General features: G+C 46.0%; 1 protein-coding gene across 1 annotated transcript in view; it reads left to right on the top strand.

Annotated features, from left to right (window-relative positions):
• AZIN2 (antizyme inhibitor 2) overlaps window positions 1-15,180 on the top strand; it is a 45,228-nt gene extending 30,048 nt beyond the window's left edge. The window contains 2 exon segments of the mRNA NM_001293731.1: window positions 11,441-11,655; window positions 14,713-15,180. Coding sequence (NP_001280660.1) covers window positions 11,441-11,655; window positions 14,713-14,851 — 354 coding nt within the window. The 3' untranslated portion in view covers window positions 14,852-15,180.
• The last annotated feature ends 1,668 nt before the right edge of the window (window positions 15,181-16,848 follow it).

The following is a 16,848-nucleotide window of genomic DNA, read 5'->3' as shown; positions in this document are numbered from 1 at the left end:
TGTAGCACAAAGAGACAAAGAGATAGCAGATAGGAAAAGCTAAAGAAATGGTGGATAGAGTGAGAAGACAAAAAGTTTAATCGTCGTTTCAGGAAGAGATTGTATCAGGATACAGAAGTCACACCAGTAATTTGTACAGGGAAATTTTAATATAAAAAATTTATAGGTAGTTAATTACTAAAAGAGGTAAAAGCAGCTACCACCTGAGGCACTGACGTAGACTGAACAAGGAAGATATTTAGAAACTTAGAGGAAGGCTCCTCTCTCCAGTGCTGGGGTTCAGCCCTTTGAGGCGAGGCTGTGGGTATCACAGGAAATGCAGACTACTAGTGGCAAAGAAACATGTGAGAGGGTGTCCACCGTGGTGGCATTACAGGAACAGCCTGCCACTGAGTGGAGGAGAAGCTCGCTGGAGAGTGTGAACCAAGGCTGCACTGTGAGGGCCACTGAGGTGAATGTTGCTGGGCCCCCGCTTGCTGAGACATAGGTGGCCACACAGAAATCAGCATGCTGAACTAGGGGAGGAAAGACCTTCTTCCTGATTTATCTTTGCAGTTTTTCTCTAGTCCTCTGTATTGACAAAGTCAAACATTGAGCCAGCTGTTAAGGAGAAATGTCTACAGGGTCCAGCTCCAGTAACACAAAGCAAGGTAAAGGATGGATTTGCAGTTGAAGGGCAAAAAATTAGTGACTGGCAGAAAGTTAATGGAGAATGGGAGACAGGAAACCTATTCTCAGATTCAGGAATTCCAACAAATTCTAAGTAGATTACCTCAAAATAAATCCATACCTAGACAACGTATTAGTGAAGCTAAATACCAAAGACAAAGAGAAAATCTTAAAATTAGTAAGAGAATTGAGGCAGGTAGAGGAATGCTCATAGAAGAATGACCATGAGACTCAGGTGATTTTCCTGCCCAACAATGGAAGCCAGAATACAGTGGTACAGGAGCTTCCAATATGTTAATCTAGAGTTTTATACCCAGCACAATTGTTCTGAAAGAATGAGTAGGAAATATAGGCAATTTCAGACAAAGAAACGGCAAGAGATATCTTCACTGAAGGAATTTCTAAATGACATAGTTCAGGCATAAGGAAAATTATTCCAAATTGTATGATCTAAGTTGCAAGAAGGAATGGTGAGTTAAGATAGGTAAATATGCAGGGAATTTAAAGAACCATTGATTGTCGACAACAACAGCAACAGTGCTACTAACATCTAACTTGGGTTAAAAAAACAGGGTTTAGTTATGACTAGGTTCAGATGTGAGTAACAGATCCCAAAGTATGTGACTTCAACTAGATATAGAGGTTTACTTCACTCTCATGTAAATGTCTGGATATAGGTAATTCAGAACTGATTTAGTGGTTTCATAGTTATCTGGGACTATATTGCTACCAATTATCTGCTCTTCTAGGTGTTGGCTTTATCCTTAATCGAACCTCCAGCCATCATAGGAAAGAAGAGGCAAAGGACATATGCAAATTGTCTCCTTTTGTTGTTTTTTTCCAATTGTCTTTTAAGGAAATCTTCTGGAAGTGGCCACAAAACACTTATCTTTTTAACCCAATGGTCAGATCTTAGTCTCATGGCCATAATTTCATGCAAGGGAAGTTGGGAAATATAGTCTTCTTTAAAAAAATTTTTAGGAGTTACCAGATATTGAACCCAGGACCTAATATATAGGAAGCAGGTGCTCAACCATTGAGCTACATCCATTCCCCAGTGAGAGTTGTTTTTTTCACTTGTTTGTTTTGTTTTCCTTTTTTTATTACATTTTTTTAAAGATACATAAATCACACAAAATGTTACATTAAAAAAATATGAGGTTCCTAAGTACCCCACTTCCCACACCCCCCACTCCTCTCACATTGACAGCTTCTTTCATTAATGTGGTACATTCATTGCATTTGATGAGTACCTTTTGGAGCATTGCTACACAGCATGAATTATAGTTTATGTTGCAGTTTACACTCTTTCCAGTCTGTTCAGTGGGTTATGACAGGATATAAAATGTCCTGTATCTGTCCCTGCAATATCATCAAGGACAACTCCAAGTCCTGAAAATGCCTCAATATCACACCTCTTTTTACCTCTCCCTGCCTTCAGCAACTCTCACAGCCACTGTCTCCATATCAATGATATAATTTCTTCCATTGCTAGAGTCACAATAATTTTATAGTAGTGTTTGTTTTGTTTTTAGGAGGTACTGTGGATTGAACCCAGGATCTCATATATGGGAAGCAAGCACTCAACCATTTGAGCTATATCTGCTTGCCAGGGAAATATAGTCTTTACGCAGGTGGTCATGCGCTCAGCAAACACTGAAGGCTGGAATCTCTAGGGAAGGCAACTAGCAGCCTCTATCACAAAAAAAAAGGTTGAGTAAAACATTGCATAGTAAAAGCACATAAGCTTGGAGGAAGAGTGATCAAAGTTGATGTTCTAATGTTCTGAAATGTTTGAGAGGAAGGTAAAAATATTGATTAATTTTAGTCTTTTGGTTAAGCTTGCATGTTAAAATATAACTGTATAGAGTAATCACTAAAAGAATAGAAATAGTATAACTTCCAGCGTAGAGGGTAATTAAAATAGTTTTGTCATGGCACCAACATAAAACAAATAAACAAATGAAACATAGTTGAGAATTTAGAAAACACCCACGCATTTATAGAAACTTGCTTTTTGACAGGATTTGCAAAGCATATCATTGGGGATTGTTCAATATATGGTGCTGGGGCAACTGTCCATATTTCAAAAAAATGAAATTGGATCCCTATCTCACATCACACATGATTATAAATTCAAGAAACCAATTTAAGGAGAATATCTGTTTGACCTTGAAACAGGGGCAAATAACCTAAAATGCAAAAAGTGTGAGTCAAAAAGGAAAATACCGATGTTTATATACATTACAGTGAAGAACTTCTGTTCATGAGAAGATACCATATGTGAAAGTAAAAAGGCACTCTGAAACTAGGAGAAAATATTGAATCGCATACACAATTGATCAGGGTTTAGTCTACAGAATATATGAAGAATTCTTAATTAAGAAATAAAGACAAATAAGAACTTGAGAAAATAAGGGAAAAAGCAACTCAGTAGAAATATGGGCAAAGTTTGTCAATGAGGAAAGCCGAATAGAATATGGAAAGGTGCCGAACCTCACTGATAATCAAGGAAATGCAAATGAAACTGAAAATATGTTGCCATTTTATACCTACTAAATTAGACAAAAATCTAAAAGTATGTGTAGCAGTTTGATATGGTATGAATTCCAAAAAAAGATACTGGCTTATGTTTGTAATCTGGTCTGTGCCTGGGCATGATTGAGATCTGATTGGGGCTTTGATTGGGCCATGTCATTGGGGCGTTGAGTCCCCACCCACCAAGGGGTGGCAAAGGACAGAGCTGAGGGTTTTTAATGGTGAATTTTGATGTTAGAGTTTAATGCTGAAGCCTTAAGCTAAGTCCTGGGAAGTAAACTCACAGAGGAAAAAGAAGCCAGCCCCAAGAAGAGAGGAACTCTGAGCCCAGGAAAAAGCAAGCCCTGGGAGGAAAGGAACCTTGAACCCAGAGAGAAGCAAGACCCTGGAAGGGAGGGACCCAGGAAGCCTGAACCCTCGCAGCCGTTGACAGCCATCTTGCTCCAACATGTGAAAATAGACTTTGGTGAGGGAAGTAACTTATGCTTATGGCCTGGTATCTGTAAGCTCCTACCCCAAATAAATACCCTTTATAAAAACCAACCAGTTTCTGGTATTTTGCATCAGGACCCCTTTGGCTGACTAATACAGTATGACAATATCAAGTCTTGTTGAGGATATTGAGAATTGGATCTCAGTGCTAGGTGGCAGTATAAATTGATATACCTACTTTGGAAAACAAGTTAGCATTATTCAAATAAACAATGTATACCCTATGTATTAGTCAGGGTTCTCTAGGGAAACAGAATCAACAAGAGATATCTGTCAATCGTATGCGCTTTTATAAGAGTCTCTCACGTGACTGTGGGGATGCACAAGTCCAGGTTCTACAGACAGGCTGCAACCAGGGCCTCCAATGAAAGGCCAGTGAAGGTCCTTGAGAAGTTCTGGGAGACAGTGGCTGTCCAAAGACGAGCTGGGAAATTCTCTACATTTCAGTAAACCTGCATGGCATCCTTCATTCAATTATTCTATTTTAGTCTGGGAGTCATTCTTAAGATGATGGTTTCTTCTCCTTGGGGCCATATGGGGACCCACCCTTTCCACAGTCTTGCTTAATGGCCATTTTCTTGGTTCCACCCTCATCAAGCATCTGGGTGTTGACCAAGCTCCAAACCTCACCCACTAAGAGTGTTGGGTGATTGCCACACCTTACCCAATCTTTGGATTAGAGTCTTAACCCCCCTAGTACAGTGATGTGAAGACAACATTGTCCTTAACCTTTGGCATACAGGCTCAACCCTCTCAGAGCAATGAGTTGACCACCTGGCCTTCCCTAACCTTTGGGGGACAGGTCCACCCCTCTTAGACCTGTGGGGTGCTGACCTTATTGCCATAATCCTTGGGGAATGTGTGCCACCCTCTCTGTACCCTGAGGCAGCAAAACTCTCCACGAACATCGGACAGGAGCATCCACGCTCTTCAACTGCTGGGGCAAACTCACCCTCTCTCTATACATGGGTGGGGTTCCTCTCTTGGCCCAAGGTCATGCCCTAATTCCAGATCCCAGCTTCCATGGTTTTCTTCTTTTTTAAATATTTATTATTTATTTTTTAATTGTCTTTTTTTAAAAAAGATACATAGACCACAAAAAATGTGACATTAAAAAATATAAGAGGTTCCCATATACCTAACTCCCCACTCCCCCACTCCTCCCACATCAACAACCTTTTTCATCATTGTGGCACATTGATTGCATTTGGTGAATATATTTTGGAGTACTGCTGCATTGCATGGATTATAATTTACATTGTAGTTTACACTCTCCCCCAGTACCTTCAGTGGGTTATGGCAGGATATATAATGTCCAGCATCTGTCCCTGCAATATCATTTAGGACAACTCCAAGTCCTGAAAATGCCCCCACATCATATCTCTTCTTCCCTTTCCCTGCCCTCATCAACCAATGTGGCCACTGCCTCTAAAACAATGACACAATTTCTTCCATTGCTAGAGTTACAATAGTTCACCATGGTTTTCCTCTTGAAATTGTTTCCCCTTTAATCTCTCCTTTCCATGTTCCTTTTATTCCAGACTGACAGTGGTTTTGTTCATACAGCTCTCTCAAAAAGTCTGTTGGTTTAGCATGCAGGAAGCAGGGGTCCAAGCCATTAGACAGTAAGACTTTCCAAAAGTCTTTCTGACATAACTGCATCATGTTATGTAAATCAAGTCTGATTTACAAGTTCCAAGTTTAGTTAAGTCCTCCAGTGGGGCACTTTCATTTGGGAGCTTGATTTCCAGACGCTTGGAATTTCCAGAATCAGTTTCTGTTTTCTTTGTGCCCGACAGTTCAGTCCTCAGCATATCTCTCTCGTCTAACATTTTGCTATAAGCTGCAAGCAGAAGCCAAGCCACATTCTCTGGGTTTACTTTGGAAATTTCTTCAGCAAAATGCCCAGGCTTACCATTTTCAAATTCTGCCTTCCATAAAAAACTAGTAATTAATCTTGCTACGTTCTCTGCAACTTTAAAACATGGATCACCTTTCCTCCGGTTTCCAATATAGTTTCATCATTTACTACTAAGGCATCATAAAAAGTCTCTTTAGCATCCATAATGCTATCAATAGTCTCTTCAAAGTGATCTAGGCCTTTTGCATCCAGCATCTCACAATTCCTCCAAAAAATGTTCTTAATGTTGGAGTTTGATGCTGGTGTTAAGCTGGAGCCCCAGGAGAGAGAGTCAGAGCTGTTCACCTGATAGTCTACAGCTGACCTTGTGGAGAAAGGCAAAGCCAAGAAAGCCTCATAGTCTACAGCTGACCTTGTGGAGAAAACAGAGGAACTGAGCCCAGAGGAACCCAGGAAGTCTGAACCCCCGCGGACGTCGGCAGCCATCTTGCTCCAACACGTGAAAATAGACTTTGGTGAGGGAAGTGACTTTTGTTTTATGGCCTGATATCTGTAAGCTCCTACCCAAATAAATACCCTTTATAAAAACCAACCCATTTCTGGTATTTTGCATCAGCGCCCCTTTGGCTGACTAATACACCTTATGTTCCAGTAAGTTTCTAGGCACATATCATGAAGAAGCTTTCAGCATATGAGTTTGAGGCGATATATCAGAAAGTTCATAGCAGCAATCTTTATAATAATTTTAAAAACCCCACTGGAAACAACCTTAATGTTTGTTGGCAAGGTAATGGAAAAATAAATTACTGTGGATTCCATACAATAAATACCATGAGGCATATTGTGAATTATGGCTGCATACATGATCCAAATGATAGGCAATGTAAGCTTCAACAATAACAAAAAAGCAAGTTGCAGAGATTAATACTCTATAGTTCCACTTATTTATTTTTTAAAGTTTATTTTTTATTTCTCTCCCCTTCTCCCTCCACCCCTGGTTGTCTGCTCTCTGTGTCTGTTCGCTGTGTGTTCTGTGTCCGTTTGCATTTTGCATTCTTGTCGTGGCACTGGGAATCTGTGTCTCTTTTTGTTGCATCATCTTGCTGCGTCAGCTCTCCATGTGTGCAGCGCCACTCCTGGACAGGCTGTGCTTTTTTCGTGTGGTGAGGCTCTCCTTTCGGGGCACACTCCTTGCATGTGGGGCTCCCCTATATAGGGGACACCCCTACATGGCATGGCACTCCTTACACACATCAGCACTGCACATGGGCCAGCTCCCCACATGGGTCAGGAGTCCCTGGGTTTGAACCCTGGACCTCTCATGTGGTAGGCGGACACTCTATCAGTTGAGCCAAATCTGCTTCCCTATAGTTCCATTTAAATAAATTTCAAAAATGTGTAATACTAAACAATATATTGTTTAGGGATAGATATACTTGTGGAAAACAAAGAAAAGCAAGAGTATGATGAACATAAAATTCAAAATAGGGAAGTGGATGTGGCTCAAGTGATAGAGCCTCTGCCTACTATATGGGAGGACCCAGGTTCGATCTCTGGGGCCTCCTGGTGAAAAAGAAGAAGAGAAAGCATGCCTGTGTGGCAAGCCAGTGCCCGCACAAGTACCTGTGTGAGTGACCATATGGTAAGCCAGTGCCCCTCGCAAGTGGGTCACGCAGCAAGATGATGATGCATCAAAAGAGAGACAAGGGGGGAGACAAAGTGAAGCGCAGCAGGAACCAGGAACTGAGGTGGTACAATTGACAGAGAACCTCTCTCCACATCAGGGGTCTCCAGGATCAAATCCCAGTGAATCTTAGAGGAGACAAAATGAGAAGAGAAGACAACACAGACAGCAAAGACAGCAGGGTGGGAAGAGGGGAAGGGGAGAAAATAAATAAGTAAATCTTAAAAAAAAAAAAATCAAGATAGTGCTTATTTCTGGAGGGTTTAGGGAAATGGGTTGTCACTGGGGTAAACCACAAAAGGGGTTTCAAAGATATTGGCAATTTTGTATTTTTTAACTGGGTGGTAGGTACACAAGTGTTCATTATATTATTATTCTTTATATGTTATAATGATATAAATGTTCTTTTGTATGTATTAAATATATAACAAAAACTTGAGTCTGTCATTGTTGCTTTATTAATATTCTCTGATGGACTCATGTTTTTTCTTATATCACACTGCTTCTAATTGTTTAGAAAAATATATTTGGGATTTTAATTAGTAGTATTTTATTTAATCTATTTATTAGATTGGAGAAAAATTTTCTTTTTTGTTTCACTAAATTTTTTTCCAGCTAGGAGAGGCTAAATTAATTTGTTTTATTTCTCCCATGAAGATTTTATTATTTTCTTTGAATAAGTGCCCTAGGTACACCCAAGAATTTAATAACTGAATGCCTTCATTACTATTGTGAATGGAGACGTTCCCTTATGCTTTATTTTTTTAAATTATTTTTTTAGGAGGTACCGGAGATCGAACCCGGGACCTCCTATATGGGAGCAAGCACTCACCACTTGAGCTACATCCACTTCCCTCCCCTGTGTTTTTGAGCTGTCATACTGGCTTACACACTGAATCACATCGATTCACATCGATTTCCTCTAATAAATGCCCCCCTTTGGATTTTGCAGGTGGACATACATGTTATCTGCAATGAAATATTTTAATTCTTCATCTTCTATATAGTACACCTTTTTGTTTATTTTTTCCTAATAGCTATTGCCAGTATTTCTCATATGTAAAATACGATTGATAGTGGAAAGCATCATACTTGGAGTCAGAAGACATGGGTTCCAGTCCAGGATCTGCCATCTAATAGCTGAGTAACTTTAGGCAAGTTACTCTCTCTGCTGTCTTCATCTGGACAATGAGGGTGCTGAGCTTTAATTACTAAGGTTGCTTCTGGTTATGAAATGTGGTCTTTCTGGTATTTTTCTTCCTTATTTAAAATAGTCTCTTTTCACTGCAGAGCTTTGTTTTCTGTAGATTTAATCAAGAATAGATGCTATAGGCTTTCGAATGCCATTTTGATGTATTGGGAAAATTAAATTTAAATCACAAATCCTTATATTTTCTCATTCAGATGAAGCCAGTGATCAACTCTGCTATTATTATTCCTACCTTCCAGTTTAGAGATAAATTATCTGATCATTGAAGATGATTCTCTGACCATAAAGGTGGATTTGCCTAGCTAAGGCTTCATTTAGGATTTTTCCTATGTGTTCCCACTGAGATTTTGACCATATATTTCTATTTTTTTTTTTCTTCCTCTTTTTAGTGTGCTGTCCTTGTCTCATCCTTTAAACATGGTTTTTGTACACTTTAAAAGTTAGGAAATTATATAGGGAGTCCATCAGGGTCACTTGCCTTTTAAAATGTTTGACTTTCTGTGGGCCTGCTCTCATATGGGACCTCTTTGAGGAAGACAGGCAGGTGTGGCTAGGAGGCACTTGTCTGGGACTACTCGGAATCCTGCCCCTTACTGCCTCTGGAACCTGGGGCAGTCACGAACCCTCTCCGTGTTCGCCATCCGTGGAACGGGCATTATGGCTTCACGCCAGGCGGGGTGAGAAGTGGTGGACAGACTTTGTAAACTAGGAACCTCACCCTCTCTCGCAGACTGGGCGTCTTGTGTTTTTAGGGTGCTTGTTCATTTTCATTCATTTGTTGGATTTGTACACAGAGCTGAGACTTGCAAGCCTGTTGCCACATGATTTGGAATTATCTATTTTGCAGATTCCTTTTTTGTTTTCTTTTTTAAAATAATGGCTTTAACAGTGAAAGAGTAGCTTTGTGCTATTTCCTGTGAAGTTTTAAAATCTTTTTCTCCAGTGACTTATTTCTACCACTACTAAGAAGCAAGAGAACTCTTATTATAACCCAAGGGTATATTTTCTCTTTATTGTGGAAGAACATTTAAAACCTATCTTCTCAAGAATCCTTGTGGATTTGTTTATACAGTATTTCTCTCCCCAGAACTTTAAAAGTAAGCTTAAGCTTTTTAAATAATTAGAACTAAGGGAAATAATTCAGTGCAATTGAAATTAATTTTGTGCATTAACAAAAGGCTTGTAAACAAGAATGTTAAGTTACACGAACAAGGATACATTTGTCTGTCTCCCCTTCCTAAAAGATGAGCTTCATGAGCACAGGAATTTTGTGTGTGTGTGTGTGTGTGTGTCTTCACTGCAGCATCCCCAGAATCTGGGATATAGTAGGTGCTCAATAAGAATTGGTTGAATGAATGAATATAGGATAACTCTCATTCCTGATTTTAATAATGTGCATGTTTTTTTTAAATTAATGAGACTAATGGTTTATCAAAGAACGTTTCCTCAAATATATAAATATTATTTCTGCTTATGAACACTGTGCCTTTTCTTTCTCAATTTTACCATTTTGGCTCTTGGCTAAAGCATTTCTTTCTTTGTGCATTGTTCTTCCTTCTAGGCTGTGTGGCTGACTTCTGTTCATATTCTCTCTCTTTTCTTTCTTTCTTTTTCATCACTCATCTATTTCCCATACATTCACTCCTCGATTTTTAAAAAATTATTCAAAAAAGCACCTACTGTGTGCCAGAAGGCTAGGCATGGAGGAGATGAGGGTAAACAAGACCGACGTGCTCCCTGCCCTTATGGAACGTGTGGTCTGACAGGGAAGACTGGCCTGAGCAGATGCATTTCCCAAACAGTTCATCGTGAATTGTGCTAAATGCTATGAAGGCGTGCGGAGCATGGAGGCTTTGGAGAGGCTTCCCCAAGGCCGTTTTAGCTGAACCCTAAGGCACAAGCAGGAACTGACTAGTTTGGGGTTGAGGGAAGAGCATGTGGGAAGGCTGGGGGCCAGCGAAGGGAAGCAGGGTTCATTTGGGCTGCCCAGAGCAGCGGGAGTGACTGGGACACAGCCAGAGAGGCAGAAGGTGGAGCAGGGGCCTCCCAGGGCACAGCAAGGATTCGCTCGTGAACATCTTTTGGAGCCGGGACTCTTCCTCCAGGACGTGCCCTGGCAGGAGCCCTATGGTGTGACAAACTGCCTCGATATCTTGTCTGACTGTAACTGACTGGGGTTACAGATTTCTTCTGGGTTTGGAGGTCATTTAAGAAAAATATATCATTTTTATGCAATTGGTGTTTATGAATTTGGGCAAGTCACTTAACCTCTCAGAGCCCCATTTACCTGAAATGGGAGTAATCAGGTCTACCTGATGGGGTCCCCTGTGACCTCTGCCAGGGCTCCCCTGTTGACTGTCTGTTGGAAAGCCCATCTTCCTCGCCAGACTGAGAGCCCTAAGCGGGGCCAGGTCTAACTCTCCTGTGTACTTCTGGCTCCTGCTACTGGGCCTGACCCTGAAGGAGGGGATCTGGGAGGCCTTCAGAGAAGAGGCAGCCCCAGGGCTGGGGCCAAAAGACAAGCTGGGCTTCAGGGTGGGGGTCTGGATGTGGCCAGTGAAGATGGAAGCATAGAGATGATGCTAGCAATAATAACAACAATAGTAGTGCCAACTTATTGAACCCTTGCCATGCACTAGACATTGTTGTAAATGCTCCATGTATACTAATTCATTTATCCTTTCAGTAACCCTAGTTTACTATTATCATTCCCATTTTACAAATGAGCAAACTGAGGAACCGAGAGATTGCGGATCTTGCCCAAGGATACACAGCTAAAATAGTAGAGCCTGGATTTAAGACCAGGCAGTGCAACTTCAGGGCATAAGAGGCAATGCATGTGGGGGCGGGGGGAGGACTTTAAGTTCCAGCCTAGTCTAGTCTTTATCCTCTTGGTTATGGGAGCCCTGGAAGGTTTTGGAGGGAGGCAGTGTTAAGGCTGTGGCCTGCCCAGGGAGGTTGAAGGCGCCATCCCTTTCTCCTGCAGAAACCATCCACGGAGCAGCCCCTGTACAGCAGCAGCCTGTGGGGCCCGGCAGTCGCTGGCTGGGACTGCGTGGCTGAGGGCCTGCGGCTGCCACAACTGCACGTAGGCGACTGGCTGGTCTTTGAGAACATGGGCGCCTACACCGTGGGCACAGGTTCCCTCCTCGGGGGGACCCAGGCCTGCCACGTCACCTATGCCATGTCCCGGGTGGCCTGGTAAGGGGGCCCTGCTGGGAAATGGGGGGCACGGAGTGGGCAGCCTGGGCAGAGGCAGCGAGGGAGGCCTGAGATTTATGGCCTTGCTTCCACGTTCTCCGATCTGACAAGTAGCTCTTGGCTGCTGATTCCAGGCGAGGCCCTGGGCTAGGCACCTGGCGGGGGCCGTGAATGAGACTCGGCTTCCCTGGGGGAGCCCAGAGCCTGTGAGAGACACAGAATTGAGAGACCGTGCAGGGTGGAGGCGGCTGGGGGGTGGGGGGAGCTGTGGGAACCTCCAGCCCCCCCTTGGGCCTAGACCTGCCTCTCTGAGGGAGGTGGAGGAGAGGGGGCTCCAGGCGGAAGGAGCAGGGGCCAAGCACGGTGCCTTCAGGAACCCAAAGAAGGTGGTCGTGAGTGGAGAGGGGGGCTAGAGGGCCTTGAGAATAGGGGAAGCCGCAGACCGGCTTGACGGGGCAGGGACATGGCCCCCCATTTGTGGGTTAGAAAGACCACCCTGCCTACCCTGTGGATTAGGGAGCTGGGCGACTGCTCCGTGATGTGGACTTTCTCTCTGAGCCTCAGTCTTCCCCTTGGAGAATGGGCCGCCTGCCTCACCAGGCTCGTGTGGATCCAGGGAGGCAAGACAGACGGAAAGCTGCATTTGTGGGATCCTTACGTCAGGCCCCACCTTAGGCATCGTACTATAGTTCCCTTCACTCCCACAAAACTCCTTGGGGGCCAGTGATCATAGACAGAGGGGTGACTTGCCGAGGTCGCGCAGCTGGTTGGTGGTGAATTAGGGCTTTTCTGACTCTTTGGACTCTAGAAGGGCCTCTGGGGGGCTGGGAAGAGGGCCGAGGCAGGCAGGGGCCCTACGGCCACCAGGGGCACACAGGAGCGAGTGCGGCCCATGTCCTGAGGGGCACGCTGGGCATTGAGGGTCCCCAGGAACGACACCACAAACCACCAGACCTGACAGGGCGGCTGGTGATCAAGGGCACACTTCTTGTGTCCACGCAACAGTACTTTGTCTCTGTGCCGTGCGGGTGCATGGCATAAATGATGCAGCCATGAGCACATCAGAGATATTTTGCTAAGGCCTCAAAAACAAACTTAAAAAAATAAATCACCACGCAGCCTTCCATATCCCATCCTTGGCTATGTCATCAGGGATCCCAGGTGGATAGGGTTTGGGGGAGTCAGTTGTACCCATTACTAGGAAAGAAAAATTGTGATGTATTAAAATGACCGTGAGAAAATCCCCCATATCAAAGGGGCCTCCTCAAAACGTTCTGCTTTAGAGCCTGTGTGCTGGGTCCTAGGGAGACAAGAGCACCTATGCCAAGGCGGGGAGCCAAGGCCATGGGCCTGCACATGCGGGTACTGGCTCAGAAATTGGTCAGGTCACTGGGGAGGAGGGACAGTGAGCTGAGGGGGGTGGCCGGGCAGCAACTCAGGAAGCACCTCCTAAAGTGGGCCCTGATGGGTGGGGGGACTTTGCCAGGAACAGGGGCCAGACCAGCTGTGGAGAGGGTGATCCCGGCTGAGATGCACAGTGGCACCAAAGAATTCAGTTCATTTGGGAAATTGCAAGTAGTTCTGTCTGGCTGCAGTGGCATGCAGTGGAAGACTGACTCAAGGAAGACTTTAGAGGCCCAGATGGGACTTGATCTTGTTTTTCTTTTCTTTCTTTAATTTTTATTTGCTTTTCTTGGACTTGACCGTGATGGCAGGAGGGAGCCCCTGAGGGGTTTTAAGAAACTGGACCAGCTCATTTTAAGGATAAGGAGACAGAGGCTCAGACACAAGGGTGCTGGGTCTGGAGTGCTTCCCACCCGGAAGGAAGCAGCCTGACTGGGCTCTGTACGAAGGCAGTGCCTACTGATTTGCTGTAGAATAGTTTGCATCAGCAGAAGTGGAGGCCTTGGCGCAGGCAGGCGGGGGGCTGGAATGGGCCTGGGAGGGCAGGGGAGGATCTGCATGGAAGAGGGGGTCTTGTGAGGAGCAGATCCCAGCAGAGGCAAAGGTCAAGCAGCACTCCCACTGGGGCCTCTTCACTCCGAATCCAGGGCTTTATCCCTGCCTTCCCACAAACACCCCCACCCCACCCTGCCCCATCCATCCCTTCCCACTGAGTGCCCATCCGGACCAGCCTGCCTGGGGGCACCAGACAGTCAGCTCAGGTCTAGTCCCTGCCCTGCCATAGTTGGGGACTATCAGGGGCACAGATCTTGAGTCCTTATTGTTACTAAGGAGAAGCTCGTTGTGCTGTGGGATTGGGAAGGCTTCTGAGATTGTTGCAGCGGAGACCTGGAAGGCTGAGAAGGAACGAGCCAGTGAGGGTCTTTGAGGCCTGCAGAGGGACAAGCCCGTGCCAAGGCCTAGGAAGGGATGTGTGTGAGGACGAGAAAGGTCAGGTTCAGTTCCTGGGAGGGAGGCACAGGCGAGCAGGGCTGTCGCAGAGGCAGGAGACGCGGGCAGCGGCCAGACCCTGCGGCGGCACCAAGAGCAGAGGGAAGCTACGGGCCAGAGCAGGGGTTTGCCTTTTAGAAAGATGACCCTGGGGCAGTGCTGATATTGTCTAGAGGGGAAGACCGAGTTAGACAGTGGTGGCAGTGGGAGAGGAGAGAAGCAGGAGGAGCTGGGCTCGGCAGGCGGGTGTGGGAAGGAGCTCCCCATCAACCCGGGGACACTGGAGGAGAAGCAGTTTGTGGCACTCGGGAGGGAGTGATGATCTTTGCCGTGTCCTAAGCCTGTGGGCTTTGGAGTGAGATTTGGGTTCAATCCCAGTTCTGCCACCTTCCAGGTATGTGAAGGTCACTTCATTCCAAGTCTCATTTTCCTCAGGGTTTTGAGGAGATCAGGAATTGTGAATAAAGGGCCTGGCACAGAGCAGTAGCAGGCCTTCAGTGAGGGTGGGCTCCTGTCCTCTTGGGAGCGGGGTGCACTCTGGGGAGAGGAGAGCCGTGGGGGAGGCGGGAGCAGCAGGCTGTGGCCCTGCCCTGGGCCCGATGGCACTGGGTCTGCGGGCCGGGGCCCTGCCGGCTGCCTCCACGGCCCCTGTCTTGCCTCCAGGGAAGCGCTGCGAGAGCAGCTGCTGCCTGCAGAAGAGGATGAGGACGCCGAGGGCGTGTGCAAGCCTCTGTCCTGCGGCTGGGAGATCACCGACACCTTGTGCGTGGGCCCTGTCTTCACCCCGGCGAGCATCATGTGAGCAGCCCCGCTCCCCCCGGAGAACCCCAGCGGGGCTGCAGAGATGCCTCTGGGAGAGGCGGGGAAGGCGGCAAGCAGGGGCAACCTCTGGCCAGGACTCTGGTGCTCGCTGCTGCCCCTGTGCTCCGCCTCTAGTGTTTCTGCCCTGTAAATAGGACCAGTCTTACACTTGCTGTAGTTCAAGTATGCAACATAAATCCTGTCCCTTCCAGCCGTGTCTGCCTCCTCTGCAGCGCAAGGCCTGGTCAGCCAGGTGTGGGTGTTCTTGGGGTCTCCCTCGGTCTCCTTCCCACCAGTGTAAATACGAAGCAAATAAATATTTAAGTTTTTTTACTACTCCAGTGCAATCCAGCAATTCGATTCACAAAGCAGCCTGGGCTAGGTCTGTGGCCAGACTCCCTTACCCGCCACGCCCGGATGGCCGCGTGCCCACAGCTTGGGGCCTGACCCCTCTCCCGAACCCCCTGCAGTGTGGGCGTCTCCCACAGGCACCCACCATCTCTGCCTGAGCTCTCTCCCCCTTGCAGGGCTTTGTGCCTGGCATCACGGGGAAGGGGGAGCCGTCAGGGGTGGACACAGGGGGTCCGAGTTGCCTCCCTTCACCCTGGTGCTGTGGCCTCTGGGAAAACACCTAGGCCATGGCCGGGCCCAGAGTAAGGGCTAGTGAGCATTTGATGGAGCTTTGGAAATTCATACCAAAGGAAAAGAGCAAAGAGATGGGTAGCTGGGTTTTGAGGAGACCTGCACCCCTTACCCTCCTTGCAGGTGGCAAGGCAGTGAGAGGGAGGTATGCCTTGTGGCTGATGTTGCTCATTCAGGCAGTAACTGTTAAAGACCACAGGGTGCTGCTGCGTCCAGTGCCACTGGCCCTGCGCCTCCTCAGACTGACAGTCCTCCCTCAGGACAAAGGCTCCCTCACACGGCCAGCTGAGCTCCTTAGCTACGCCCCTGGAGTATCAGCTGCTAATCAGCAAAGGAGTCATTCAGAATTTAGGGTTCCCCCAGCTGCTCTAAGGAGTCCCAAAGGTTTCTCTTCTTTAATTGGTTTCTTTTTCTTCATCTCCCTGCCCCCCCCCCCCAGTTTTGGAGAGATAATTCACATACCATACAACTCACCCTATTAAAGTGTACAACTCAGGGGTTTTTAATGTACTCACAAGGTTGTGAGTACATTTAATATTTAATATTTAATTTTAGGAAATGTTCATCACCCCTGAAAGAAACCTGTATCCATCAGCAGTCACTCCCTTTCACACCCTATTCCCAGCCCCAGGCAACCATGAATCTACTTTGGCTCAAAGAATTTTCCCACTCCAGAATTTTATTGCAATTATTATTATTATTTTAAAGATTTACTTATTCCACCCCCCACCCCACCCCCGGATATTTCTGCTTCACTGTCTGCTCTCTGTGTCTGTTCATGGTGTGCTCTCTGTGTCTGCTTGTCCTCTTGTTAGAAGGTGCAGGAACCGAACATGGGACCTCCCCTTTGGGAGGGAGACACCCAATCACTTAAGCCACCTCTGCCCCCTGCTTGTTGTCTCTCATTGTTTCCTCCTTGTCTTCTTGTTGTGTCATCTTGTTGCATCATCTTGCTGTGTCAGCTTGCTCATCTTCTTTAGGAGGCGCCGGAAACTGAACCCGGGACCTCCCATGTAGTAGGCAGGCGCCCAACTGCTTGAGTCACATCTGCTTCCGTGCAAGTATTTTTACACCTTCCCTTGAGGTTCTTTTCAGAGAAGCCTGGCCCTTCTGTTCCAGTATCCCTGTCTTGGGTCCTGCACATGGATTTGAGACCATCTTATGAGGTAGCACACAATCTCAGTTTCCCATCTTATGAGTGATCTAGGTTCTTGCCCAAAGCAGCAATGGCTCCCTTTTCCAGGCTGGGTCTAATTTTTTGGACACCAAGAGACGTAAAAATTAATCAAAAAGGATTACTCATGTGCCCTTTGTTATCCATCCAAAGCCGTGTTTTACGGATATTACCACACTGGC

This window comes from Dasypus novemcinctus, chromosome 9 (genome assembly GCF_030445035.2).
Source record: "Dasypus novemcinctus isolate mDasNov1 chromosome 9, mDasNov1.1.hap2, whole genome shotgun sequence".
In the NCBI taxonomy this organism is placed as follows: Eukaryota; Metazoa; Chordata; class Mammalia; order Cingulata; family Dasypodidae; genus Dasypus; species Dasypus novemcinctus.
Note: the sequence above shows the minus strand (reverse complement) of the source record. Positions and strands in the feature narration are given on the sequence as shown.